Source organism: Mesoplodon densirostris, chromosome 4 (assembly GCF_025265405.1).
Source record: "Mesoplodon densirostris isolate mMesDen1 chromosome 4, mMesDen1 primary haplotype, whole genome shotgun sequence".
Taxonomy (NCBI): domain Eukaryota; kingdom Metazoa; phylum Chordata; class Mammalia; order Artiodactyla; family Ziphiidae; genus Mesoplodon; species Mesoplodon densirostris.
This window is the reverse complement of record NC_082664.1, coordinates 63,073,647-63,100,217: the sequence shown is the minus strand read 5'-3', so window position 1 is coordinate 63,100,217 and position 26,571 is coordinate 63,073,647. Positions and strand designations below refer to the sequence as shown.

At 42.2% G+C, this 26,571-nt stretch overlaps 1 protein-coding gene across 1 annotated transcript in view; it reads left to right on the top strand.

Annotated features, from left to right (window-relative positions):
- The first annotated feature begins 20,293 nt into the window (after positions 1–20,293).
- Positions 20,294–26,571, top strand: part of TTC6 (tetratricopeptide repeat domain 6) — a 216,366-nt gene continuing 210,088 nt past the window's right edge. Inside the window, 1 exon segment of the mRNA XM_060098150.1 lies at positions 20,294–21,238. Within this exon segment, the coding sequence (XP_059954133.1) occupies positions 20,294–21,238 (945 nt within the window).

Sequence of the window (26,571 nt, the reverse complement as noted above, 5' to 3'; positions counted from 1 at the left end):
TTGTTGACTCAATCACTGAACTAACTGCCCCAATCCAGAGACTAGCCAGGTTGATGTCAGATGGGAAAGGATGCTAGAGCCTAGAAACTGTATCCACTGACTCCAAAGTCTCCAAGTGAGAGCACCCCGGGGACGCGTCTCAGTCTGGTGGGCCTGTGAAATGAATGGACTAATGGACAGTAGAATGAACAAATGGATGGACAGATATTTCTGGCAGAATGGCCAGGGTCTCAGAGCCCTGGAATCCTGGGGCTTCCAGGCCCTCTGGGCATGGCTCTTCCCCTGGCTGCGATGCTTAATTTTAACCAAAATCATCGTGGTGACATGATCAAATGGGAGATGCCCCCACCTCACCTGTACCTGTCTTTTGGCAGAATCAGTGGCCGTGCTTTTCCACCTAGGACCGTCAACGTGTGACCCAAGGCAAATATTTTACTTTCCCCGCTGTGAAAAGGCAGCAGCGCACCTTTCAATAAAGATATCGATTAAAAGTTAAAGAACCCCATCAACTTTCCATCAGGCAAAATGTTTCACTCGGAGCTGTAAAGGAAACCTCCGTGTTTAAATAATATGTTTAAATTGTCCAAGAAATGAAGCCGATCCCACGCAGTGAGAAGAAATAGCCTTTCAGCAGATCTGCTAGTCCGGGGTTGTGCTCTCGGGCTTCCAGCGGGAGGCTCGCTGAGTTCCCGCCCTGGCTCTGGGGGGCGCCTGCGGGGCGGGGCGCGAACAGGGCCGGGTTGCGCAGGGCGAGTCACAGATGTGATCCTCCCGGATGCCAGACGCTCAGCGCGCCACGGAGGTGGCAGCGCGCTCGAAATTTATCAGGCTTTTACCTTAATTGTCTTCCTGTTTTTAGGATCTAAAGCATTTTAGTCCACACACCTTCCCAGTGCGATGTAATGATTTTCTTAAAGGATCACTGAACCTCTCAGAACCTGCCATGGTTTTACAAGGTATTAACTGGAGACCCGTCGTGTCAACTTCTCCTCCTGAAGTTTTATTTAACAGGAAACCATGCGTGGGAGTCCTTGGGAGAGGATGCATGTCTGCCTCCTCTTCTGGACTGCTGTCGCTCGGGAAGCCACCTGGCAGCGTGATACCCCCCCAGCCGCATCTGGTGTCCTTGATGTGAAGTTCCCCTACACCCCACCCGCACCGGCGTTGTGAGCTCAGCCAAGGCTCGGATGCCGCCCGGGAAGCTGAGCGGCAAACTCCCTGCTTTCAGACCACGCTTTCTTCCCGGGGCAGCTACTCACGGGGACCCCGGTCCCGCGGCCCGGGAGAGGGGCTTGGCACTTGGATGGAGCGCGACCCACCTTGGAGGCTTGGGCTTCTAAGAGATCTGCTGTTGGTTTGTTTTCTTTCAAACGCTTTCGATGATGCAGTCGGCGGGGTGGATCCCACTCTCCTCACCCCTCTGGCCTCCTTCTGCCAAAATACCTTCCATTGTGAATGGCTACTCTCCTCTGACCTCCTCATGACCCTCCCTTCACGCCCCCCCAAGAGAAGTGGTTTCAATAAATAAAGCACAGTGCTCGGGTTGAAGGTTTACACTGGGGCGGAAGCTTCTAAAACTCCTTCGGGTGCTGGAATGGGAATAAACCAAGGCATTGTCCCAAGAGATGGGAGAGGGAGGAAGCCTGGACTAGAGAGGATAGGAGGAGATACAGGCAGGATGTTGAAAGGGGCGGAAGGGCGTGGTCAGGAGTTTGGCTACCCTCCAACCGACCTTGAATTTGCTGGGGAACCCAGACAGATACTTCGGGCCTCAGTTCCCTCCTTTTACAAATGAGGAGCCTGGACTTGATGCCTGGCTTCCAGCAGCTGTCACTTGTAGGAACGAAGCCTGGAGTGGCTGGTGCAGCAGTCAGGCCTGAAGACCCCACCCAGGGGAACCAGGACCTGTGTGAACCGAGGAAGGAAACCATTCTGGTGATGGAGGGTGAGGAGGTGTGACTCATCTTCTGGAGTGGTGAAGCATCTCTCTGTGAGGGGCGAAGACTCTGGGATAACAGGTAGCAGAAGATTTTCCTCCTGTTTGCTCTAGTTTTGTGGTCTATGTTTCTCCATTAATTTTGGGCAAAAGCCTTTTCCTTTTCCATTTCCCAACATCTCCAAAGACAGCAAGCAGCAGCAGCAAGAGTAGAGGCTGTGTTTCAGTTTCTCAGACCAGGCAAAGCCTCCTCAGCTAGGAAGCAGCTGCAGCGCTCTGCACACTCCCTTGTGCAGGGCTGGCACCTCTGAGGCTGAGGGCCTCTGAGTCTTAGTCTCTCATTACACAAGCCCCAACCTGGCTTCTTCATGCAATTGACAAGGACAATAGGGTTTATGTTTAAGATCACAGATTTGGAATCAGATCTGGATTCCAATCTGTACTCTGCAGGAGACTTGCTCTCTCTGAGCCTCCGTTTTTTCAACTATAAAATGGGCACATTAGTACCTGCATCGCACCAGTTGAGTGCAGAGTGTAAGTACAATAAATGGTAACAAAAGTAAAGCGCCTTTGCAGAACTCTAGGAACCTGTGTGGTGCTGGATGCTGGAACATGTAGTGGCAGGTAAAGTGAACCTGCATTCTAGGCGCCTTCGGCCCTCCCTTTTTATCGGTCTTTTCCAGGTGGTCACAAGCCAGGCTCCCGGAAATCATGGTCTCTCCCGGATACAGCTGGCAGGGAGGAGGAAGCACCCGCGTGGCTATTGAGCACAGGGCCACAAGCCCAGCCACATCTCGAGCGTCCATCGCGACCCTGACTAGAATCTCCTCCCAATCTCCCCGAGCGGCGGGGCCGCCCTCTGGGGAGCTGGCAATGGCAGATGAAGGTTCGGAGGCTGCATCAGGCACATCTTAAGGACTTTCTGGTGGGAGGAGGCTCAAGGGGCGAAGAGATGAGAGATCCCGTGCCTCCGGACCCCTAGGACACGCAAAGCCTGCCCAGGGCAGCCAGACAAATTGTCTTTCCCCCCACCCTCCGGTGAGAGGAGGGAGGTCCAGCTCCAGAAGCCCTTCGTTGCTTCTCCCCCTCCCCACCGTCGACGGGGCACAGGCACACTAGGTGGACCTAAACCATCGTCCTGGCTCCGGTGGCCTCAGGCAAGACCTGGGGCCTGGATCCAGGAAGCTTCCCTGTGGGAGAGGTGAAGGGAGTGAGTCTGGGCTTCTGGGAGGCTATTCCAGCTATTCCACCCTCAGCACCTGAACTTGGGGAGCACTGAGGTGAGAAAGCAGGACGCTTGATTCGCCCAAACACTTTTTTTCTTTCTTTTTGGGATCACCCTCTCCACTTCCCCTGTCCCTGTCATGGACAGAGTTAGAAGAAACCACTTAGGACTCATTTGGAGAAGTATCACTTAAGACATTTTCTAAAGTCCTCAAAACCTGAGACAATACTACTGCAAGGGAACTTTAGTTCCTGTCTTTTATAATTATTTGATATAGATTCCCTTATAAAAATGTTGCTTTCTGGTAGTCCAAGTCCATCTGAAATGAAGCAAGCATGCTGGACTTATGTCTGACCTTTCAAATATTAAAGACCCTAAACAGTACTTTGCATGTGCAAGAAAGCTTAGTGGGGCACGGAGGTGCAATCAAGACCAATAATTATAGTATATGAAAAGACCAAGCCACAAAAGGATTTTGCCAGATACATATAGATTCATCTGATGAGGTGAAAATTCACGAGTTGATTAACCCTTCCTACTGAGGAGGCTTGGAAGAGCTAAAGTTTTGGGGTGAATCCCTGGAGCTCATATGAATAACAGCCCACATATTTCAGACAGAGCTTGGATGGGCTAAGAAGGTCCTGTGTACAAGGTTCTAGTAAGTTTTTGAATTCTGCTTCACTTAGTAATAAGAGCCAGGCAGATAAAATAAAATATTTCCTTCCCTGGAGGACAGAAAAACAACACATCTTCAAAGCTTATTAATTTTCCTTGGATTGGTATTGGGGGAGGTACATTCAGGGGAAGTGGGCTGGTACACAGAAGTCTCAGGCAGCAAGGGATCCCTAGCTAAATGCAGCTTCTGTTTTTACAGCTTACTTAGGGAGAGTTGTTAGTTTTTCTAAGCATAAACCAAGCATTGGTTCTCTAAGCTCAGTGTTTAGGCTACAAAGCATATCCAACAGTCTTACATGCTTACCTTTAGAAAAAAATGGTCTGACCCCAAACTCAGCAAAATCTCTAGTGCATTACCATACTTGGAGAACACCTAAGCAAAGCCCTTTGGAAGTGTAAAGTGTAACTGGAATGTCACATACCATCCACTCCCTCCAAGAAAAATAAATCCTTAGTTCTCAGCCAGGTACACCTGCTTTGGACCAGGCTTATTAGTGTTATTTGTATCTTTTCTTTTCAAGTGGATAGTCTTACTCACAGACTTTTCTTTCTGCTCTGTGCTTGCTATTTTTATCTTACCTTAAAAACCCTGAGATCAGGCCTGGCGCCAGACTTCTGAGACACCCCAGGGAAGGGTGATGGCTAGCTTCCCAGGGGTCCATTCCTGAACTCTGTAAGCTCAGGTGTTAGAGTCAAATCAGAGTTCAGGGTCAGGAGGGGAGCCTGGCATATGTTAATTAGGTCACTACAGGGAAAGTAGGTGAACAGGCTGGGGTGAGCAATGCCAGGGAGGACCCTAAGGCGGGGAAGCTGTCTCAGTTCATTAGTTTCTGTGGATTAAAGCAGTACAGGCAACTTTGGGTTAGACTTTGCTAGTTATTCTCTGTTATTCTTCTGAGCTTCCTCCTCTGTTCTGTCCTCTGCCCCAGAGGCCAGTCTCTATGGGGGCACATTACCCAGTTTTCCTTGCCATGGGATTTCCACTTGGATTTGGCCAATGTGGGGATAATGATGCAGGCATGGAGAGAGCAGGAGGCCAGAACAGTAGGAGTACTTACTCCGGCTTTCTCCCTGCATCAGTGTGGCTTTGTCCTTAACTGCCTCTGTGTCTATAGCTCCTGTCAGGCAGCTCCTCTTCCCAGTTTCAGCTCTCACCGGGCTCTGCTAGCACCTCTTTTTTTTACCCCCTTTCCCCTTCAGATCAAGGGTGGTAATACCTTCCTGCTGTTGCTAGACCTTGAATGTTAGTTCCCTTTAACCCCGCCTATACCCTGTAAACAGTTCTTTCCATTCTCTGTGTGTATCCCCCCAACCCCCTGCCTTTTGAGCATGTCATCTGTCCCCTGTGGGGATCTAACTGATGAGGAGAGGAATGGAAGTCAAACACGATGTCTTTAACCCTTTCCATTGTGATCTTCATATAACTCATCAAAAGGCTCTACTCTTTCCTTGTCACCATGGTGGGGTGCAGTTATGAAGGCTCCAGGGTTTCTGTGGTGGTTGCTTTCTGCAGGCAAGGCTGCCTTTGGGTCTAGCAGGGGAGCAAACTCTGAGTATATTTGTTTTATATTCGCCGTGTTAATTTGCTAATTTGCGTTTGATATCATTGTGAAAGTAATTGATGTTAAAACCAAATACTGATAGCATCCAACGTTTTTTTTTTGTTTTGTTTTGCTTTTTTTAGCTCAGTTCTCCCTGTACCTGTGCTCTGGCAACAACTTGGTCTTGACTAATGCTAAATCAGTGATATTATTTAGGTGTGTCTATCAATGAGCACTCTCCATGTCCCAGGCTCTGTGATAGACACTAAAGAGACTCCATTTAAGACGAGAGTTTTGCCTTCTAATGATTGAAACGATTCTTCAGTATCATTATTGTTAACTTTTGCATATCTCTATTATTAGGAAAAGCTAATAAAAGTGAACTTTCTGGATCAAAAGACGTAAGTGTTTAAGACTTCTGAGACATTTTGCTACACAACATCTAGCAAAACAGCAACAGAAATCCTCACTCCTATGCATGTACCCCGTAACTTTGTAGTGTGGCAAAAATTACATACAATTGTTTTAATTTGCATTTCAGAGATTACTACTGAAGTTGAATATTTTTATATTTCTATTGGTCCTATATATTTCTTCTTTTGGGAACTCTGTTCACACCTTCTTTAGCCAATTTAAAGTTTTGAGTGCTTATCTATTTATCATTTAAAGAATATTAATCCCATGTCTGCCATAAATACTGTGAGTTTTTCACCAGGTTTTCATTTACACTATAATTTTGCTTATTCTTAAATGCATGGATTTTGAAGAACACATCCATCAATATTTTTATTTATAGTTTCTGCCTTTTGTAGTTCAATGCTTACAAGTTTTTTCTACACCTGCTACTCTTGTATATAACAAAATCTTTTTTGCAGTTGGAAATTATTATATGAAGTGAAGGTATAACATTAATCATTTATTTTCCAAAAAGTTAGACCTTGGGGCAGGTCCTAATTGTGAGGGGCCTTGAATTCTCTTTGGAAAACTTTGTTTGGAATTTGTTCTGTGAGGATACGTTGGAGGTACAGAAGCTGAATGTTACATTGGACCTTCCTTCACTTGCTATGTAGTGAACCAATAGGGGGCTCCAAAACTAGATGACAAGAGGATGGGTAGGTGGCAGTTTGAGAGTGACAAGAACTAGATGAAATCAGTGTTTCAGTGACTGATGAGTAATTTTATGTTGCTCTTTGAGTTTAAGTTCTCTCTTTATGATGGCACCATAAGTATTAACATTTTCATACGAAGGCATTACAATATCAACAATGAATCTGAAATGCTTTTAGATTAATAACTAACTGCTATTCCTCCTTTCTCTCTCTTGCCCCTCTTCCCTTTCCTTCCTTTTCCCTTCCTTCCTTCCCTGCCTCCCTTCCTCCCTCCTTCCTTCCTTTCCCTCTTTCTTCCTCCCTCCCTCCCCTCCTCCCTCCCTTCCTTCCTTCCTTCCTCCCTCCCTCCCCCTTCCTTCCTTTCTTCCCTCCCTCCCTTCCTCCCTTCCTTCCTTTCCCTCTTTCTTCCTCCCTCCCTCCCCTCCTCCCTTCCTCCTTTCCTCCTTCCTTCCTTTCCTTCCTTCCTTCCTCCCTCCCTCCCTCCTTTCTTTCTCACTCTCTCCCCCTTCCTTCCTTCCTTTCTTTCTTTCTTTCTTTCTTTCTTTCTTTCTTTCTTTCTTTCTTTCTTTCTTTCTTTCTTTTCTTTCTTTTCTTTTTTTGGTGAAAGCAGACCTAGAATAGAGTTCCTAGTACAGGATTGATTACTAGCTAGGGGACCCAAGGTAAATCCTTAATCTCTTTGAACATTAGTACCTTATCTATAAAATGAAGCTAATAGTATCTAGCTTATGGATTGTATTATCCTATGATATAGATATCTGAACGCTTAAGCACTGTTGTTGATTATTAAAAGTACTAATGAACAATATTTATTTACCATTTAGATTGTTTCCTGATCATATGCTATACATATTTCAAGGTTACATTAATTTTTGAATTTTTCTAGTTTAGGAACATGGCCTATATGTTATTTTTTTTGCAGCATCCAGGATGGTACCAAGAACAATTAGTCACTTCCTAAGCACTTGGTTATTTGCTTATTACTTTAATTGGCACAGAAAAGTAATTTTCTTATTGTCTGAAGGGTTTACTCCCATGCTTAGAATGAAGCTGCCCTCATGGAACACCCACAGGGCGTGAGATGTGATGTGGGAGGCAGGGCCTTCTCTGTAGGATGCTTCTCATTTTGTGGGCATTCAGCAACAATTTTTGAACGCATTATGTGAGGGGGTAAAGCAACAAACCTTCGAGGTAAGAGTATTATCTTCATTTTACAGATGAGGTTACAGAAACCCAGAGAGGGAAGCACTTGCCCAAGTGGCAAAGCTGGGCATCCCTACCTAGCTTTGTATGCGTATAGAGCAGGAGCTTCCCTCAGGGAGGCCTAAGGATGTCTGAGTGCATCCACCTCCACAGGTGGGCTGCTCTGAGTCCCAGCACCAGGGAATTGTACACAGGATTCTTTTATCTTGAACTTCTGGGAAGCATATTGCCCCCCTTCCAGCATCTGGAGTCCTGTGGAGGACTTCCAGAAGGTTTTATTGGCCACTTTCTTGATCTTGTTTATTAGTTGCTTGGGTATTTGGAGAAAGACAGGTTAGTAGAGAGTAGAGGAATATAAAATAAACATTTGAGGGCCTGCTAAGTGCCAGGCACTGAGCAAAGCACTATCATTTTTATGATTTCATCTAGTGGTTTTTCTTTTTTTTTTTGCCTTTTTAAACAATGATGAGATATAACACAGGAAAATGAGCAAGACAGAGAATGCTTTATCTAAAGAACAAACTCAAACGGCCGTCGCCAACGTGAAAAACTAGAGCAGTGCTAGCCCTCAAGACTCTGCCTATACTGCCCACCCACTCACCATCACCTTCTCCCCTCCTGAGATGACTACTATCTTGAGTCTTACAGTTATTACTTTTTTGTGTTTATTGGTACTCCATCAGCTGAGCATGCATCCATAAGCACTATAGTTTTTGCTGGCTTGGGTTTTAAGCTTCATTTGAATGGAATGGTACAGTAAGTACTCCTTTGGGTATGGCTTCTTAGTTCAACATAACATTTTTTAGAGATTCATCTTTGTTGTTCCCCACAGAGAAAGTTTCTTCATCTCCTTCAAGTATAGTATTGCATTTAAGAATATACCACAATTAATTTACGCATCCTACTTTTGATGGATATTTGGGTTTTTACCAGTTTTTAGCTATTATGAGTGAAACTGCTATGAATATTGGTGTACATGTTTCTTGGTACACATGTGCATGCATTTCTATTGGGAGTGAAATTGCTGGGTCATAGAGTTTGTGGATATTCAACTTTAATAGATAATGCCAGTTTTTGCTCCTTATAACCTTTCTTATCTTGGACATCAAAAACTGAATATGGTTGAACCCGGTATTTTAATAAGAACTCTCCAGAAGTCTGAATATCATGCCTTTGATTTTAAGATTATGTTTAAGAGTTGGGCTCTAGGTGGAGAGCATGGCAACCCCTGCCCCCCAGATGTACCCTTAACTGGCATGTAGTGTAGACATATAGCTTAAAAATATTTTTAAAAAATAATAAGAAAAAAGAAGAGAAATGAGTACTTCTATTCTTTGGCTTCCCCGGTGGCGCAGTGGTTGAGAGTCCGCCTGCCGATGCAGGAGACACGGGTTCGTGCCCCGGTCCGGGAAGATCCCACATTCCGCGGAGCGGCTGGGCCTGTGAGCCATGGCCGCTGAGCCTGCGCGTCCGGAGCCTGTGCTCCACAACGGGAGAGGCCACAACAGTGAGAGGCCCCCGTACCGCAAAAAAAAAAAAAAAAAAATATTTATAAATATGTAAAGAATACTTCTATTCTTGTAGTCCAGTATTCATTTAAACGTAGAAAGAACCACAAGAGTGCCAAGAAATCAGCTGGGTTAAGCTGGGCAAAAGCAGCGATCTAGGAGACTACTCCAGGAGACTCTGGAACCAGCGTCTACACCGCCCGGGGAGGTGAGGTCTCTCAACTGTTTGGGCTCAGACTCCAAGGCGGTCCTGGAGCTGGTTCTGCGAGGCAGAAACGCACGAGTGGTAGCCCATAGCGCGGATGAATACGCGAGGGGCAAGACCAGGGGCGGAGGTGCGTAGGCCGGGGCGGAGGTGCGCGCGCGGCTTGTTGCTGTGCGACGGCGCGCATTCTTCCTTCCCAGAGAGGTGGTGCGAGCTCACCCGGCAGCTCAGCCCGGGAAAGGCCGGTTGGATACTGGGCCGGGCGGTGGTCCTGACAACCTCTCCGCCACCTGAATGGGAGCAGAGGCGCCCCGGGAGGCGGGTGAGAGGAGGACGCGCACAGGGGCGCAGGTAACTTCTTCTGGGAGGCTGTGGGAAGGAGTGGCTGCGATACTGGGGCGGAGAAGTTGTCTCCTCTGTTCCGCCCCTCTAATCTCCACGAAAATCAGGGCGGAAAATAGGGCTGAGGTTGGAGAAGGGATTGGGGCTGGGAGCAAGGGTTGAGGAGGAGCTGAGAGGAGTGAAAATCTGGTGGGAGGGAATAATGGGTAGATTGTGACGACTGGGCTGTAGGGAAAAGAATGAGTAAGGAAGGCAAAAATGGAGGAGGAATCGGAGGGGCGGTGGGGAGGGCGAAAGGTCACAGTGGAGGGAATTTAATTATCCAACTCCCTGACCTTTTCTGCTATCCCTTGACAGGGGGCTGGTTGTTTTGGACAAACCTTAAACACCGTTAGGTGACCTCCCCCACTGAGGTCAGTGTGTCTAGCTTCGGAATAGGGAGCTGTTTCCTGAGTGTGGTCCTAAAACTCTTCGGTAGGCAGTGGGACACTCTAGGCTTAATTCAATAATTATTTGGTATCGAAGGCCACAGATCCACAGTCAATCTATTGGGGACTACCACTGCAGGCATCTAAAGAAGTTCAATAATTCTTTTTTATTTTTAACATTCAAATATAAAAGTTTAACATTTTCCCCCCTATTTACAACTTTATAGAGGTATAATTTGTATTCAATGAGCTGTACAAAATCTATGGTTTGTATGATCAGGTGTACAATTTGATGAGTTTTGGCAGATGTGTACACTTTTGAAACAATTACTGCAATCAAAATAACAGAACCTTTTTCATTCTTCTACTGCTTCTGCTGTCCACCCCTGCTCTCACCCTCTCCTACTGCCCCCAACCAACTACAGATCTGTTGTGTAACACCATAGAATTGGTTGCATTTTCTGTCAGTTTATATAAATGGAAGCATCCAATATATACTCTTTTGTGTCTGGGTTCCTTTATGCAGCATAATGATTTGCCAGGACCTTTGCCTTGATTACTGAATAAACTGAGTTTCGAAATTGGGTAGTGTAAGTCTTCTACTTTTTCTTTTTAAAAATCACTTTAGCTGTTTTAAGACCTTTGAATGTGTGTATACAGTTTATAATCAGCTTGTAATTTCTAGAAAAAAGCCTGCTGTGCTGTAATTTTGATTGGGAATGCACGGAATCTATAGGTCTTTTTGGGGAGAATTGCCATTTTAACAATATTGAGTCTTCCAGTTTATGAACATGGTTCCTAAATTTATGTAGATCTTTAATTTCTTTTAGCAGTGTTTTGTGCTTTTCAGTGTAGAGATTTTAGACATCTTTATTAGATTAATTCTTAAGTACTTTATGTTTCGGGGGGCATTATTTTCCAATTTTTTGATGCTAGTATATAAAAATACAATTGGTTTTGTATGTTAACCTTGTATTGTAAGACTTAGATAATTCACTCATTAGCACTAGTAATTGTTTTGTAGATTCCTTGAGATTTTTAACCTGAAAATCATGTCACCTGCAAATAGGGACAGTTTTACTTTTTCCTTTTCAGTCTTAATTCCTTTTATTTCTTTTCCCTGTCATGTTGCAATGGCTAGGACCTCTAGTACAATGTTGAATAGATGTGTTAAGAGTCGAGGCATTTTTGCTAGTTTTCAGTTTTAGGGGGAAAGCAAAAATAAAATGTTAGCTGCAAGCTTTTTGTAAATTCTCTTAATCAGATTGAGGATATTCCCTATGATTCATAGTTTTCCCAGAGTTACTTATTTATTTTTATCACAGAGGGTGTTGGATTTTTTCATGTGATTTCCCACTACCTATTGAAATGATCATATTTTTTTCTCCTACACTTTGTTAATGTTGTGAATTATATTGATTTTTAAATGTTAGATCAATTTTTTAACTCTGGGATAAACTCTATATGATCAGGATATAGTATTCTTTTCAAAAATATATTTTCAGATTTATTTGATATTTTATTAAAAGTTTTTGCATCTATGTTTATGAGGGATATTGGTACATAATTTTCCTTTTTTAAAAGAATGTCTTTGTCAGGTTTGGTATTAGGGTTATGCAAATCTCAAAAAATGAGTTCCTTCCTCCTCTATTTTCTGAAAATATTTGTGTAAGATTGATGTTATTTGTTTCTTGAGTGTTTGAGAGAACTATCTGGTCCTGGAGATTTCTTTGTGGTAAGATTTTTGGCGATGACTACATTGATTAGTATAGAACTATTAAGATTTTCAGTTTCTTATTTTTTTTGTTTGTTTCTTATTTTAATTTTGGTAAGTTGCAGTTTTCAGAGGTTTGCCCACTTCACCTAAATTATTGGATTTGTTAGCATAAAGTTATCATATTCTCTTATTATCCTTTACTATCTTTAGGATCTGTTGTGAAATCCTTTTTTCATTGCTGATATTGGTGATTTTTGTTCTCTTTTATTTTTGAACAGTCTAGCTAGGGGTTATAAAAATTTTATTGATTCATTTTAAAGAACTAGCTCTTGGCTTTGTTAATTTTCTCAATTTTTTTTCTGTTTTCTAATTGATTGATATATGTCCTTATACTTATATCCTTCTATTTACTTTGGGTATACTTTACTCCTCTTTTTCTAGATTCTTAAGGTGGAAACTTAGGTTACTGATTTTAGACCATTTTTTCTTTCTGATTTAAGCATTTAAGCTGTACTTTTCCTTCTAACCAGTGCTTTAGCTGTACCCCACACATTCTGATATATTGTATTTTTACTATTATAAGTCTAAAATATTTTTTAAGATTCAATAATTTTTTGTATTCCATTTTTATTATCTATTAACTTTTTTATTACACCTTTTTGTATTACTTTAAAAATTTGTTTCTCGGGGAATTCCCTGGCAGTCCAGTGGTTAGGACCCAGTGCTTTCACTGCGGTGGCCCGGGTTCAGTCCCTGGTCAGGGAACTAAGATCCCACAAGCCACAAGAAAATTTTTTCTCTAGGAATTACAATATATATCCTTAACATTCCATGGTCTAGAGTTAATATTGATCTAGTTCACATAAAATGCAGAAATATTAACAACCGTAGTTCCCTTACTCACCCCCTCCCAGTCTCTTTAGTTGTCATATGCATTACATCTATGTATACAAACATCACATGAGACAATGTTGTCATATGTATGCAAACACCCCATGAGACAATGTTCATACAATTTTAAAAAACATGATAAAAGATGGTTTTTTAAATGTACCCAGATATTTGCCATTTCTGATCTTCTTCATTCATTCCTGAAAAATTTGATTTTCCACTCCTTTAATTTCCCCTCAGCCTGAAAAACTTTCTTTAACATTTCTTGTAGTTTTAGTCTGCTGGTGAGTAATTCTCTTAGTTTTCCTGTATCTGAATGTGTCTTCATTTTGCTTTCATTTTTTTAAAAATAAATTTATTTTTGGCTGCATTGGGTCTTCGTTGCAGTGCGCGGGCTTCTCATTGCAGTGGCTTCTCTTATTGCAGAGCACGGCGTGCGGGCTTCAGTAGTTGTGGCTTAGTTGCTCCGTGGCATGTGGGATCTGCCCGGGCCAGGGCTCGAACCCGTGTCCCCTGCATTGGCAGGCAGATTCTTAACCACTGCGCCACCAGGGAAGCCCCTGCTTTCATTTTTTAAATAATATGCTTGCTAGATATCTAATTCTGGGTTGGCAGTTTTTTTGTCTTTTAGCATGTTACAAACCTTGTTTCACTGTCCTTTGGTCTCAGGGATGTTTTGTGGGAAGTCCATGGTCATTTGAATTATTTCCCTATAATTAATTGTTGTTTTTCTGTTTCCTTCAGTATTTTATCTTTGTTTTTGGTTTCCAGCAGCTTACATGGATTTTCTTTATCCAGCTTGGAATAAAATCTTCTTTATTCCAAGCTTCTTGAATCTATAAATTTATGTATTTCTCCAAATTTGGAATATTCTCAGACATCATTTCTTCAAATATTCTTTCCACTCCATTCTGCCCTCTCCTTTTGGAATAATGATAATCCATATGTTAGAGCTTTTGATATTTTTTCACAAGGCTCTGAGGACTTTTTTTTTCCTTAAAACTTTTTTTTCTCTCTTTTAAATATTGGATACTTTCTGTTAATTTATCTTCCAGTTTACTGACTCTTTTCTCTGACATCTCCACTCCATTAGTAAAATTTTTATTGACAATATTATATTTTTTCAGATATAAAATTTCTATTTATTTCTCTGCTAAGATTTTTTTTCTTTTTATTCTTCTTTAATGTATTTTCCTTTACTTCATTGAGCATAGTTAAGCTATGAGCTGCCTTAAAGCCCTTGTTTAATAATTTCAACATCTGGGTCATCTTTGGACTGGCATCTGTTAATCTTTGCTCTTGACATTGGGTCATATTTTCCTGAATCTCTTTATGCCAAGTATTTTTTTATTATACCCTGGACATTGTGAATGTTTGACTGTGTAAACTCTGGGTTCTGTTATATCCCTCTGAAGAATGTTTACTTTTTTCATTTAGCAGGCAGTTCACCAGGTTAGACTCGCTGTAAGCTCCATCTCGTTCCCTGTGGTTGGAGGTTAAGTTCAGCTAAATCTCAGTTCAGCTCTTTAAGCCTTTGCCTCCATTTTCTATATCATTTTTAACCAGCACAATATAAGTGTTAGGTACTATTATTGAGCTTTGAGTTTGTCCCATATGTGTAATGTTCAGAGGTCAGTCTAGACTTGTGTGGGGTTTAAGCACAGAATTGGGGGATTAACTTCTGTGGTTCTCTCTCCTTTGGGATTTCTCTCTCACTCCTCAGTGGTGGTTGTTGCCTGGGCTCTTTTCTCTAATTCTTCTGGCCAGAATGAGGAAGAGCTTTCTATCAAAGTCTTTGCCTCCTGCATTATGCCATCCTTCAGTATGGAAGGCATTTAGGGAAAAGCCACAATAAGCCTGGAAACTCACCTTCAGGTCAGTGTTTCTATAAGTTTTAACTGTTCTCCACAACCTGCCTGCTTTTGTTTACTTCTAAGAATCCTCAGGTAGTTGTTCTTTATATTTTGTCTGGAGTTTATAAATTATTGTTAATGTGGTATTGGTCTGTAAGATGTAGATGTGAAACTCCAACAAAGTGCTTTTGAAATTGAGAACATGCAACATTTATCATGTCAAAAGCATGATGATAATAATTAAGAAAAAAACCTCTCCTTTCATCTTCCTGTTTTGGCTATTTAAGCAATTAGATGAAGGAAGTCCAAGAAGGAAAGATAAAACGTGGGGAGAAGAAAAAGGCAGGGAGAGCATTTTGCTGTTCTATTACCTATTAGATATTTATGTATGCATGTATTTTGTATGTATCTATATGTATTCACAGGGTATGGACATACTCTAGTTACTGGTTATAAAGAGTTAAGTTATGTTTTTATAGTCATTGAAATTTCTGTGGGCTTCTGAATAGTTAAGAAAAAAATCTTTTCTGAGCTTAAAAACATCTTTTCTCTATTTTATTTTATTTTTTTGTTTGTTTTTTAAATTTATTTATTTGTTTATTTTTATTTTTGGCTGCTTTGGGTCTTTGTTGCAGTGCGTGGGCTTTTCTCTAGTTGTGGAGAGTGGGGACTACTCTTCGTTGAGCTGCGTGGGCTTCTCATTGCGGTGGCTTCTTTTGTTGTGGAGCACGGGCTCTAGGCACATGGGCTTCAGTAGTTGTGGCACATGGGCTCAGTAGTTGTGGCTCGCAGGCTCTAGAGCACAGGCTCAGTAGTTGTGGCGCACCAACTTAGTTGCTCTGTGGCATGTGGGATCTTCCTGGACCATGGCTTGAACTCGTGTCCCCTGCATTGGCAGGCAAATTCTTAACCACTGTGCCACCAGGGAAGCCCAGGTTCTCTCTATTTTCTATATCACTTTTAAACCAGCACAATATGTGTTAATTACTATTATTGATATTGTTAGGATTAAAGACAGCAAAACACATATTATAGAAAGTGTGGGATAATAGAAGAAATTGCTGTTATCCTGTGTCTTAGCAAAATCATTAAAATATTTGTATATTTCCTTTTAGACTTTTTCATAAATTATAATCAGTGTGCAAACAGATCTCATTTCTACCATTGATGTTACAAAAACAAATATGGTTTTCAGAATATTTTTATCTTCCTTGCAATGCTGAAGATTTTACTAGATGAGATAGGCTGTCTATGGACATTTCTTCTGGAACTTTGGTGCTGTGTGTTGGGAGTTGATGTTGGTGTGAAATTTAGGAAGTGAATTGAGATATCTGGCTATGGACTCAAGAAAACCTAAATCTTGTCCTTAATGGGTCACTCTTCCCACCAAAGTGCCTGTATATAGGTGACTATATATAGGAAGAGGTCAAGGACAACTAATTCGTATAACCAGCTGGGGCTTTGGCTCAGTTCCCAATGCAATACTCTGATGGGCTAGGCCCTGTGTGAGGTGTTCATGTGACTTGGAACCAAGTCATCTGGTAGTCTGCTTTATTTATTTCTCCTTTAGTTAGAGTCTAGAGCAGAGTTCTGGATCTTCTGTTCTAACAGGAGGAAAAACCACACCTGCAAGAACCAGAGAGCAACCTGTCTCAGAGTCTAGAGAATTCACACAGGTAGCCCTCCCTGGACCTTTAGCTGTTTTGGGCTGAGAGCTTCCTTTTTAGGTCTGACCAGACTTGGCGGGAGAGGAGAGAAGGCTGGCTCTTGGCCTTTCTGACTACCTCACTGCTCAGGCATTGAACCTCTGGTGGAGGAGGAAGGAAAAGGCAGAGAGTTCCAATAGTTGGGAAGGAAGAGGAGAGTGAAATTACTGCTCAGGTTGCAGATTTCAAGCACATTCTGTCCCATTTCAAAGTGCAGGGTAAACAGTCAACCTAGATTGTGAGCAGCAGGTGTGACCCTGTATGTAGATTAGTACTGTACGTAGATGTAGATTAGCACATGTATGTATGTAGATTAGTATGTAGATTAGTACTTCCTCCTTTTGGGACAGCTACATTATTTTTCCTTGAGTATCTCCAAACCAGAACTAGTCTCTTTCTTTTAATAAATTGCTAGCAAAAAAAGAGAGCATGTTATTTTCCCATGAGATTGGATGTTTAAAAATCATTTTATACATTTTTTAGTGTTAAGGTGTGGCTGGGGGTGATAAAGGCACTGGCTTTGATGGATTGGCCCGTTTAACAATGGGATACCACCTACCTTGAAAACACAATAGAAGTTCCATTTCCTATTGGTTCATTTTTACATATAAAGAACAACTTTCCTATGAAGAACTCAAGGGAGTGTACTGAGAAATGTTAAACAATGACCTACTTGTTAAACTTCAATAGCAAACCAAGGGCCTGAGAGAAGTTGGAAAGGAATACAAAGCAGAAGTAAGAAACAAAAGGGAAGTGCAGTTGAGAGAGTCAAATCAGATTCCCATCAGGTACTAATGTGTTTCTGGTCTGTACTCTGTTCCAGTTACTACCTTTCAGTCTTTTGTAGGAAGAAATGCAGATGGTGTCAGTATGAGCATATTACCACCTGTGCAAACAATAAACAGCCAAAACACTATGAGGTGGATTTTACAGCATTTTTTAAATAAGGAAACTTCCTTAAGGGCTTTAGAAGTCATTTCGTTTTTGGTTTTTTTTTATGTATTTATTTTTGGCTTCATTGGGTCTTTGTCGCTGCGCGCAGGCTTTCTCTCACTTCAGTGAGTGGGGGCTACTCTTCATTGTGGTGCGCGGGCTTCTCATTGCGGTGGCTTCTCTCGTTGCGGAGCACGGGCTCTAGGCGCACAGGCTTCAGTAGTTGCGGCATGCGGGCTCAGTAGTTGTGGCTTGTGGGCTCTAGAGCGCAGGCTCAGTAGTTGTGGCTCACGGGCTTAGTTGCTCTGCGGCATGTGGGATCTTCCTGGACCACGGCTTGAACCCATGTCCCCTGCATTGGCAGGCGGATTTTTAACCACTGCGCCACCAGGGAAGCCCTAGAAGTCATTTCTGATGTTCATATTCTACGGCTTGGAAAAGAGGCAACAGATGATTATTTTCACTTTTTAATAAGAAATCTTGTTATGGATAGTATTAAATTGTCCAAGGTCTAGTCACTGGTGGAGCTGGGTGGAGAAAGAAAGCCTATTGATTCCCAGATGAGAGCTCTGTCATATAGCAGGGTCTTGAATTGGAGAACCAAAAATGTCTATTTTAGTGATTAAAAGCAATATGACTTTATTTAGAGGCTAAATAGGATGTTTTCTTCATATTGCTCTCACTACATGATAAACGAAGAAATCTAATTGTAAAAATAACTCTCTTGTGAGGTGATATAAAAGAAATTCAACCAAGAAATGTGGACAGGTGATAAGCAAAGAAATGCAAAGGAACATAAGAAAATATTTCTTTCCATATTTGTTTTAACCCATTGTATTTTGGCATAAAGTGCAGTAATCCCCCTCACCACCCACCCCTACCCCCATCATAGTCAACCAATTGCCTCAGCACAATCTATTGATTAATTCTTCTTTTATCACCAATTTAATGCTGTTATTATAATATAACCCATATTATTCTTAATTCTTTTGCTCATTCAGTTTACATGTGGATTCTATCGGCAGTGTTTCAATTTTAATTCTTATATCCATATGAGTTTTAATTATCTTGCTGGACAAGGGCTCCCTCATTTCTCTTTTTCAAAATTTTGGCTAATCTACCCTGTTTATTATTTCAAATGAATCCAGAATTACTTTTCAAATTTCAAAATATCATTTTTCAGTTTTGATTATGATGGCATTAAACCAGTACAGTATTTTGGGAAGACCTGATAAAATTAAAATATTTGGTCTTCTTACCAAGGAACATTAACTGCCTATTTAGTAGAGTCTTTCTTCTATGTCCTTCAGTAAAATTAAAAAATTTATTCATGCAGTTTCAGCACATTTCTTGTTATGTTTACTCCTAGATATTTACTCCTTTAAAAAAATTATACATGGAATTTTACCATTATGCTTTTGGTGTAAAGGAAGTTATTGGGGGTTTTTTTGTATTAATTTAAAAAACTTAAATGCCTTGCAGACCTCTATTATAATTCTAAACAGTTCTTTTAGTGCTTATGTTTTCTAGGTAGATAATCACATTTGCAAATAATGATGATATTCCAGAGGTATTTCTGCTTTATTATTTTATTTTATTTTCAAAGAACCTTGGCCTTGGGTTTTCTAAGAAATAAGTAAATTAGTTTTTCTAATTCATTACTTTCGCTTTTATTTTCATTGTTTTACCCTTATTTCTTGACACTCTTCTCTCCTTGGGTTCTATGGAACTCTCTTCTCATTTTCCCAACTCTGTGATTGCTCTAGCTCCTCCCACCTCCCACCTGTGAGTGTCGGAAGACTCTGTCATTAGCCATTCTCTATTTGTATTTCTTGTTATCCTGGCTTTTGGTATTGATCCCAGAGCTTTCAAGATCTCAAAATTCACTTGTAATCATAGATAGCTGGCTCTGCTGAATAGCCTAAGTTTTTCTTTTATATTGTGATAATACACATAAACATAAAATTTACCATCTTAACAGTTTTAAGCTTAAAGTTCAGTGACTAGCAACAGCTTTCTTATGTACTTGGTTATGACCAAGACTTCATCAAAGCGATTCAAAGTTGCTATTTTATTTATTCCTAGTCATTGGCCAGATCCTATCAGTTTTACCTTATATAGTATTTTCACTCGGCTCTGTTACCAAACCCCAGGCCTTAGGCCTTGCAGACTCATACTTGCCCTCTCTCTATTCTTTCTCCCACTTAACATTAGTATCCCCCAAGCCCCAGAACCTATCAAGCCACTTTTCTGTTAAAAGATTTTGAATGGTTTCCAGTAGCCCACAGAAAAAGTACAAACACTTGGCATTCAAGGCCTCCTGATCTCACTGCAGCCTACCTTGTGGCTGATCACCTCTCTCCCTTCATACACTCTGCTTTATTTCTTGTCAAACATTGAGGCAAGTGGGCTGGGTAAGAAATGGAGACACCCGGGGCCAGCTGGAGAAGTAAAGGGAAATTGCTACCCTGCCACAAGACTAGGGATTTGGCTCTTGAATTGCCAGGGCCTTCATTTTTTTTTCCCCAGAGAAACTGCAAATCTGCATTTTTATATGAAAATCTCTCAATTTAAAATTGTTGGCTATTAATTAATATTTTTGAAAAACCCTGAGCAATTGAAAAACATGTTTGCAGGTAGGATCCAGGCCACATTTGACCTCTGTTCTCTCTTCTTGGCAGTGTTACTTTAGATTTTCTATGCCTATGTGGAGTGTGGTCTCTCTTGCCTGGAATTGGGGCACTACATTATAGTCTAAAGAAACATTAAAGTAAACCCAGTAGGGGTTTCGGAAACTCTCACTGTGAAAATGTTACTGATTTAAAGGTTTTTCATTATTCCTATGAAAAGGCCAATAGTTGAACTTAAAATGATATAAACGAATACTACCCATCGTGCTTCAGCAAGCACAGTGAGCGCTCTACCATGAGAAGCTTTTTTGAGCTGGAATTTTGTTTATCAGTAGTTTTCATGTATATATGTATAATATTTATTGTTATTTCACAGGACAAATTAGTCCAGATGTCCACGATTTCCAAGCACTTTGGACTGAAATACAAAGAAGAATCGTACATCTTTAAAGAACTTGAGAAGGTTCGCAAGGAGACTAAAAAGGAATTTCTCCAATTCAAGGAGAAGTTGGCCTCCAAGCCGGCTGTGGGTGAAGTCCCTGTTTTCGGCCTCCGGGTCCCCGGCCCGGCCCGGCATGGGGGGAAGTGGTGCGTTTCCCGCGCCAGACCGCAAAAGCCATCAGGCTCCCCTCGGGCCAAAGGCCGTGCGCCCCTCGCTGCGGCCCTCCCGCAGCCAGCGCCCCGAGGCGCAGCGCGGCCCCCGGGCCCGAGCGAGGCGGCCGCTCCCGGGAAGACCCGGCCCTTCTGCCCCCAGGACTTCTACTTGCGGAGCTCCGCGTTCCTCCGGCACCGGCCCCAGAAGAAGCCGCCGGTCATCGCCTCCAGGGCGGGCACGTCCAGACCCGTGGTCCTGATGCCGCCACCTGCGCCCAGGGGGAAGGCCCGGGCGCACCAGGGCGCCAGGAACCCACGGCCCGCGGGCTCCAAGCCGGTCCTCGACCCGGCCGGGGGCCGCGACGCGAGCCAGGAGCCGGCTCGGCTTGCGGAGGCCCGCAAGGCCAGAGAGAGGAAGGGAGGCTCCCTGTCCGGAGACGAGGGAGACTCGGAGGCGGCCGGCCGGCGGAGGAAAGTGAGGATTCACACCCGCTTCCTGCGCGAGGGCTCGCGCGGCGAGTCGCGGGAAGCCCCCGTGTCGGTTTTCAAAACCGACCGCGAGAGCAATCCGCCGAGCGACGCGCGGGAGGCCGCCCCGCAGGCCCCGCAGCCCATGCGAGCGGTCCCGACGTCCATCGAGATCATCGCCTCGCTTCAGTCCGACACCCAGCTGGCCTCCGACCAGAGCATCAAAGAGCTCATCCAGAGCGTCCTCAGCCAGAACTACGACATTAAAATGGAAGTAGGTGACCCAAAAGAAGAGTAGTATTTCACCTGGGTAAATGTAACTTAAGGATACAAACATAAAATCAGTGCATGTGATGTGTTATAAGCTAGACAAAACGCTGGGGTGTTATTCAGGTTCTTTGAATTTTGAATTTTCCATCGAGGGAGTATATCCTCTTTAAAAAGTGAAAATAATTGAGAGTATATTTCAAAAACTGGTACAAAGAACATTAGTTTTTTGACCTGATTAATGCATCACTGGTAACCTTTCCTTTCAGTCTTTGTGATTATTTAGTATTGATTTAGCAGATGTTTTATATGAAAGAGTCTTTTTCTGTACAGTTTATTATTATTAACAGTGAATCTATATCTTAAGAAGGTCAGTATATTACTAATAAGTTGAATTTATAAGAGTTCTGTACTATTTTCAGTGAAAACCGTTCTCTTAAAATATCTTTTAAAAATTTACTTTCTAGGTCTTCCCAATTATAGAGACTATAAGTGATTATTTGTCCCAATGACAACCCCATCAGGTGGGTACCCATAAGAGCCCCATTTTACATAAGAGGCTTCCTGGCTTTAGTGAGGTTAAGAGGATTGGCTCACAGTCCTGCAACTAAGGCAGAGCAGAGCTGGGATTCCATCCCAGCTGGTCACACCCCAGAGAGTAGACTGGAACCATGCCAGGGCTGGCTATTTGTTGATTGTGATGTGCCCCCAGCAGGGAGCAAAGCTAGATAGGGTCATAGTTTAAGATATCTTGTTCATTATATAGACTTTGCCTTGACAGGGACCTTCAAAGTAAAAATAATAGCAGGGCAATCTGAGTCCCACACAGAAAGAGAGAGAGGGAGAGACGGAGGGAAGAAGGGAAGGAGGAAAGGACAGAGAGAGAGAGAGAGAGAGAGAGAGAGAGAGAGAACTTTTTTTTTTTTTTGAGAATGGTAATGAGAATGGCACTTAGGGGGGAAGAAGATTCTATTACTGTTCTTGGCTGCAGCTCCAAACCTCTTGTTAGTACACAGAATACTGCTGCCACATTATGTCTTTAAAATAGTTTCAGCCCAGAATATACTCTTGGCTGTGATTTAAGGAATGTGATCCTAAAGCCCATTAGGGAAACAAAAACGTGTAAGGACAAGAGTCCCCAGTGTCGTCTTTGACCTAATGTTTGTCGGCAGAATGGGACAAATGTTTTCAGTTAAGACCCATACCTCGATACGGTTACTGAACAAGATCAGTGTGACTGCTCAGGCCGTTTCAAAATGGGTATTTCTAATTAAGTTTTCTGTGGGCCTAGCAGAAAATGAATCAGGGATGCACACTGGAGAGCCTCAATGGAGAGAACAAAGCCTCATTGCCTGCCCCTGTGAGAAGAACTCTGTGACATAGTCAAGGCATGTGACATGAAGAGGGGCCTATATTAGAAGCTGGCTCAAGGTCCTGTACAGTTGGGGAAAGTTACACTTTTAGAGCAAGGCCCCATAGAGAAAGTACATTTTGAAGGGTTCAAATAGAATAGAATATAAGAAGGGAGTGTATCAGTGACGAATGGGCCCTGGGACAGTGAATTCTGTTCTTTCTGGTATTCCATTTCTCTTGTGTATCCTTTTCTGGTGCTTCAGCTACCTGAATTGTTTTATGTAGGAGAGTGGCCTGAAGGATTAGGGTCAGAAGCCAGGGTCACTAACTAGCCCCACATTGTAAGACTTGGCCAGTTTCAAATGCCTCAGTCCCATCCTGCCTTCCATTGTATTGATTTTTTTGTGTAGCTAGATTTTGTTCTTGCTTTTAAAACTTTGCCTCTGCCTGACCCCCACCCAACAATTCCAGAAGATGGAGCTGTGCATTATTTTGGTTTCAGAAGTTTTATTAGGGTGAGAAGAGAACAATGGGGAATTTGTCGAAATGGCTGTGGCTGGGTAGGTAAGAGAAAGCAATGAGAATGCAAGTGTAAAAGTGGTATCTAAATTATGATTTTAAAAATTCTTAAGATTACAATAAGGACACTTGTTTTAAACATTTGGAGTTTATATAAACAATGTTCTCCCCATGATAAGCAAGGAATATGGTTCTTTACTTTAGACATCTTAATTTGGAGCCAGTCCCTGGAGGGAAAGCCAAAGGATGAGACAGTCCTGGCAGGGTGTGCTGTCTCTGTTTAGAGTTTGGGCAGAGCCCTTTCAGACCTAGCATTCAGAGTTCCACAAACAATTACATAGGCCAAAAGGTGCACAGAATATCTAAAGATTAAACTCAGCTGTCAAATGTAGGTCAAACATCTAAACCAGGGTTTCTCAACCTTGGCACTTAACTTTTTGTTTGAATAATCCTTCGTTGTGGGTGGCTGTCCTGTAATTGTAGGATGTTTAGAATTATCCCTGGCCTCTACCCAGTAGATGCCAGTAGTATGATCCTCTCGTCACCCTCCCCACCACCAAGTCATAACAATTGGAATATCTCTAGATGTTGCTGAATGAGACTCTGGGGAGAAGGGCAAAATCGCTCCCCTTTTAACCTCCCATCTAGTTAGGAACTACTGTCTTAAACAGTTTGCATACACTATAGCAGGAGGGATAGAAATGTTATAAGGGCCTATGTTTGTTTTACTGAGGAGTTCAATACTATCACTCACAAAATACATTCTAATTATATGAGACTGAAGTTCAGAGACTACCTTCCAGATATTAATTGAGGACGAAGGAATCAGCCCATCCTGGCTTCTGTCATGTGTAGTTGTTTTTGGCCATATAGCTCAAAAGAAAAATGGCTTAACATGACCCAGGTAAGAGGGAATTCATGTCCCAAGGTCTTTTATAAACAAATAATGTATAGCTCACAAGCAGATGTTTTATCATAAAACTTATGCCTGCCTTTAACTTTAGGGAAGATGAAATAGATGTACTTTTCCCTCTTCTTCCTGCTAAGTACAACTAAGTACAAACCTTAGATGTTATTTATAAAACAAACATGAGAAGACTCCAAAAGGTGGAGAGAAGCAAACTGGCTAGGGACTTTGGGATCCAAGGAATCACATAACCTGATGAGTTCTCAGGTTTTCTTTTGGTCTCATGTCTGCCAGATTTGGAGCTAAAGAAGCTGGCAACCTAAGAATGCCAATGGGTGCAGACAGAAAAAGCCCCAGCAAAAGCCTGCTCTCTTTAGCTAAGGATCAAGAAAGGGGCAGCCTAGCAAGATGAAACTTTTAGACAATAACTGTGCTACTTTAGTCAAACACCACAGAAAAACCTATGGCCCTATCCCCACCCCTGCCAGCCGGGGCTGAGGGGGGAGCCTAAACTTTCACTCTTACCAGGCTGAAACAAGGTACCCCAACTCCTTCCCTAATGATGTGGTGTTAGTGGAGAGTCAAGACTTTGAACACTGCCCGGCAGTAAAGAGGCTACCCTACCCACCCCCCACCCACCCCACACCCGTAGTGTCACTGGACGCCTTGTAGGGAACGGTAATGAGAGACTTCAGTCCCTCCCCACCAGGATGGTATCAGTAGAGGCCTAGTGGGGGCCAGAACTCCTACTCCTGCCCAGCAATAGCAGGGAGCCCCTTACCTCTGGTGCCAGTGGAGACCAAGCTTGGAATATGGACCACTATCCCTACCTGGCAGTAATGAGGCAGCCTTGGCCCTCCTCCTACTGCCCCTACTAGAGCAGTTTCAGAGGAGTGTTTAAATAAGATCCAGACTCTCATAATACCCCAAATGTCCAGGTTTCAATAGAAAATCACTTGTCATACCAAGAACTGAGAACATTTAGACTTGGAAGAAAAAAAGACAATTAACACCAACATCGAGATGACTGAGATGTTAGAATTATCTGACAAAGATTTTAAAGAGGCCCTCAAAAAAAAAAAAAGCCCCAATGAGCAATAATAATGAGCACAGTTGGAACAATGAGAAAAAGAGAAAGTCTTAGCAGAGAAATAGAAAGTCTCAGTAAAGAAACAGAACATATAAAGAGAATCAAAGAAAAATTTTAGAACTAAAAAATACAGTAATTGAAATAAAACTCAATGGATGGCTCAAAAACTGAATGGAGGGGAGACAGTGGAAAGAATCAGTGAACACAAGGATGGAACAATACAGTTTTCTCAATCTGAACAACAGAGAGACAATAGACTGGGGAAAAAAAATAGAGCTTCAGGGACTTGTGGGACTATAACAGAAGATCTAACCTTCATGCCATCAAAGTCCTGGAAAATGACAAAAGCCCAAACCAAAGAAACCCAAAGGAATCCACACCAAAACATGTAATAGTCAAACTTTTGAAAACTAAAGAAAAAGAAAAAATCTTTGAAAGCAATGAGAGAGAAACAATGTGTTATGTATAGGGAAAAACAACTTGAATGACGGGATTTCTCATTGGAAACCATGGAGGCCAGAAGGATTGGCACAGCATGTTCAAATGCTGAAAGAAAAGCACTGTCCATCCAAAATTCGTATCTAGGGAAATTATCCTTCAAGAATGTAGGGAAAATCAAGACATTCTCAGATGAAGGAAAGCTAAGAGAGTTTGTCACTTGCAGTCTTACCCTAAAAGGATGACTAAAGGAAGTTCTCTAAACAGAAAGGAATGATTAGAAGAAAGGACTTGGAACAAACACCAGGAAGAAAGAAAGAATATAATAAGCAAAAACTATGGCTAAATACAATAGACATTCCTTCTCCTCCTGAACTTTTCAAATGTATTTGATGGTTGATGCTAAAATTATAATGCTGTTTGATGTGATTCTAAATGTATGTAAAGGAAATATTTAAGACAAATATAAATAGGGGAAGGTAAATAGATATAAAGGGAATATGGTTTCTATAGTTCACTCTAATTGGAAAATAACAATTCCAGTAGAGTGTAATAAGTTATGTATATATAATGTACAATCTGGAGCAGTGACCAAAAAAGCTATATAAAGAGATTCACTCAAAAAACATTATAGGGCTTCCCTGGTGGCGCAGTGGTTGAGAGTCCGCCTGCCGATGCAGGGGACGTGGGTTCGTGCCCCAGTCCGGGAAGATCCCACATGCCGTGGAGCGGCTGGGCCCGTGAGCCATGGCCGCTGAGCCTGTGCGTCCGGAGCCTGTGCTCCGCAATGGGAGAGTCCACAACAGTGAGAGGCCCGCGTACCGCAAAAAAAAAAAAAAAAAAAAACATTATAGATAAATCAAAATAGAATTAAAAAATTTTAAGTAACCCACAGGAAGGCAGGTAAAATAAACATAAGCAAAAAACAGAGAATAAAAAGAAAACAAGAAATAAAGTAGCAGTTTCAAACTCAAATATATTGATAGCTACATTAAAGGTAAATGGTCTACATATACTGATTGAAAGCAGAGAT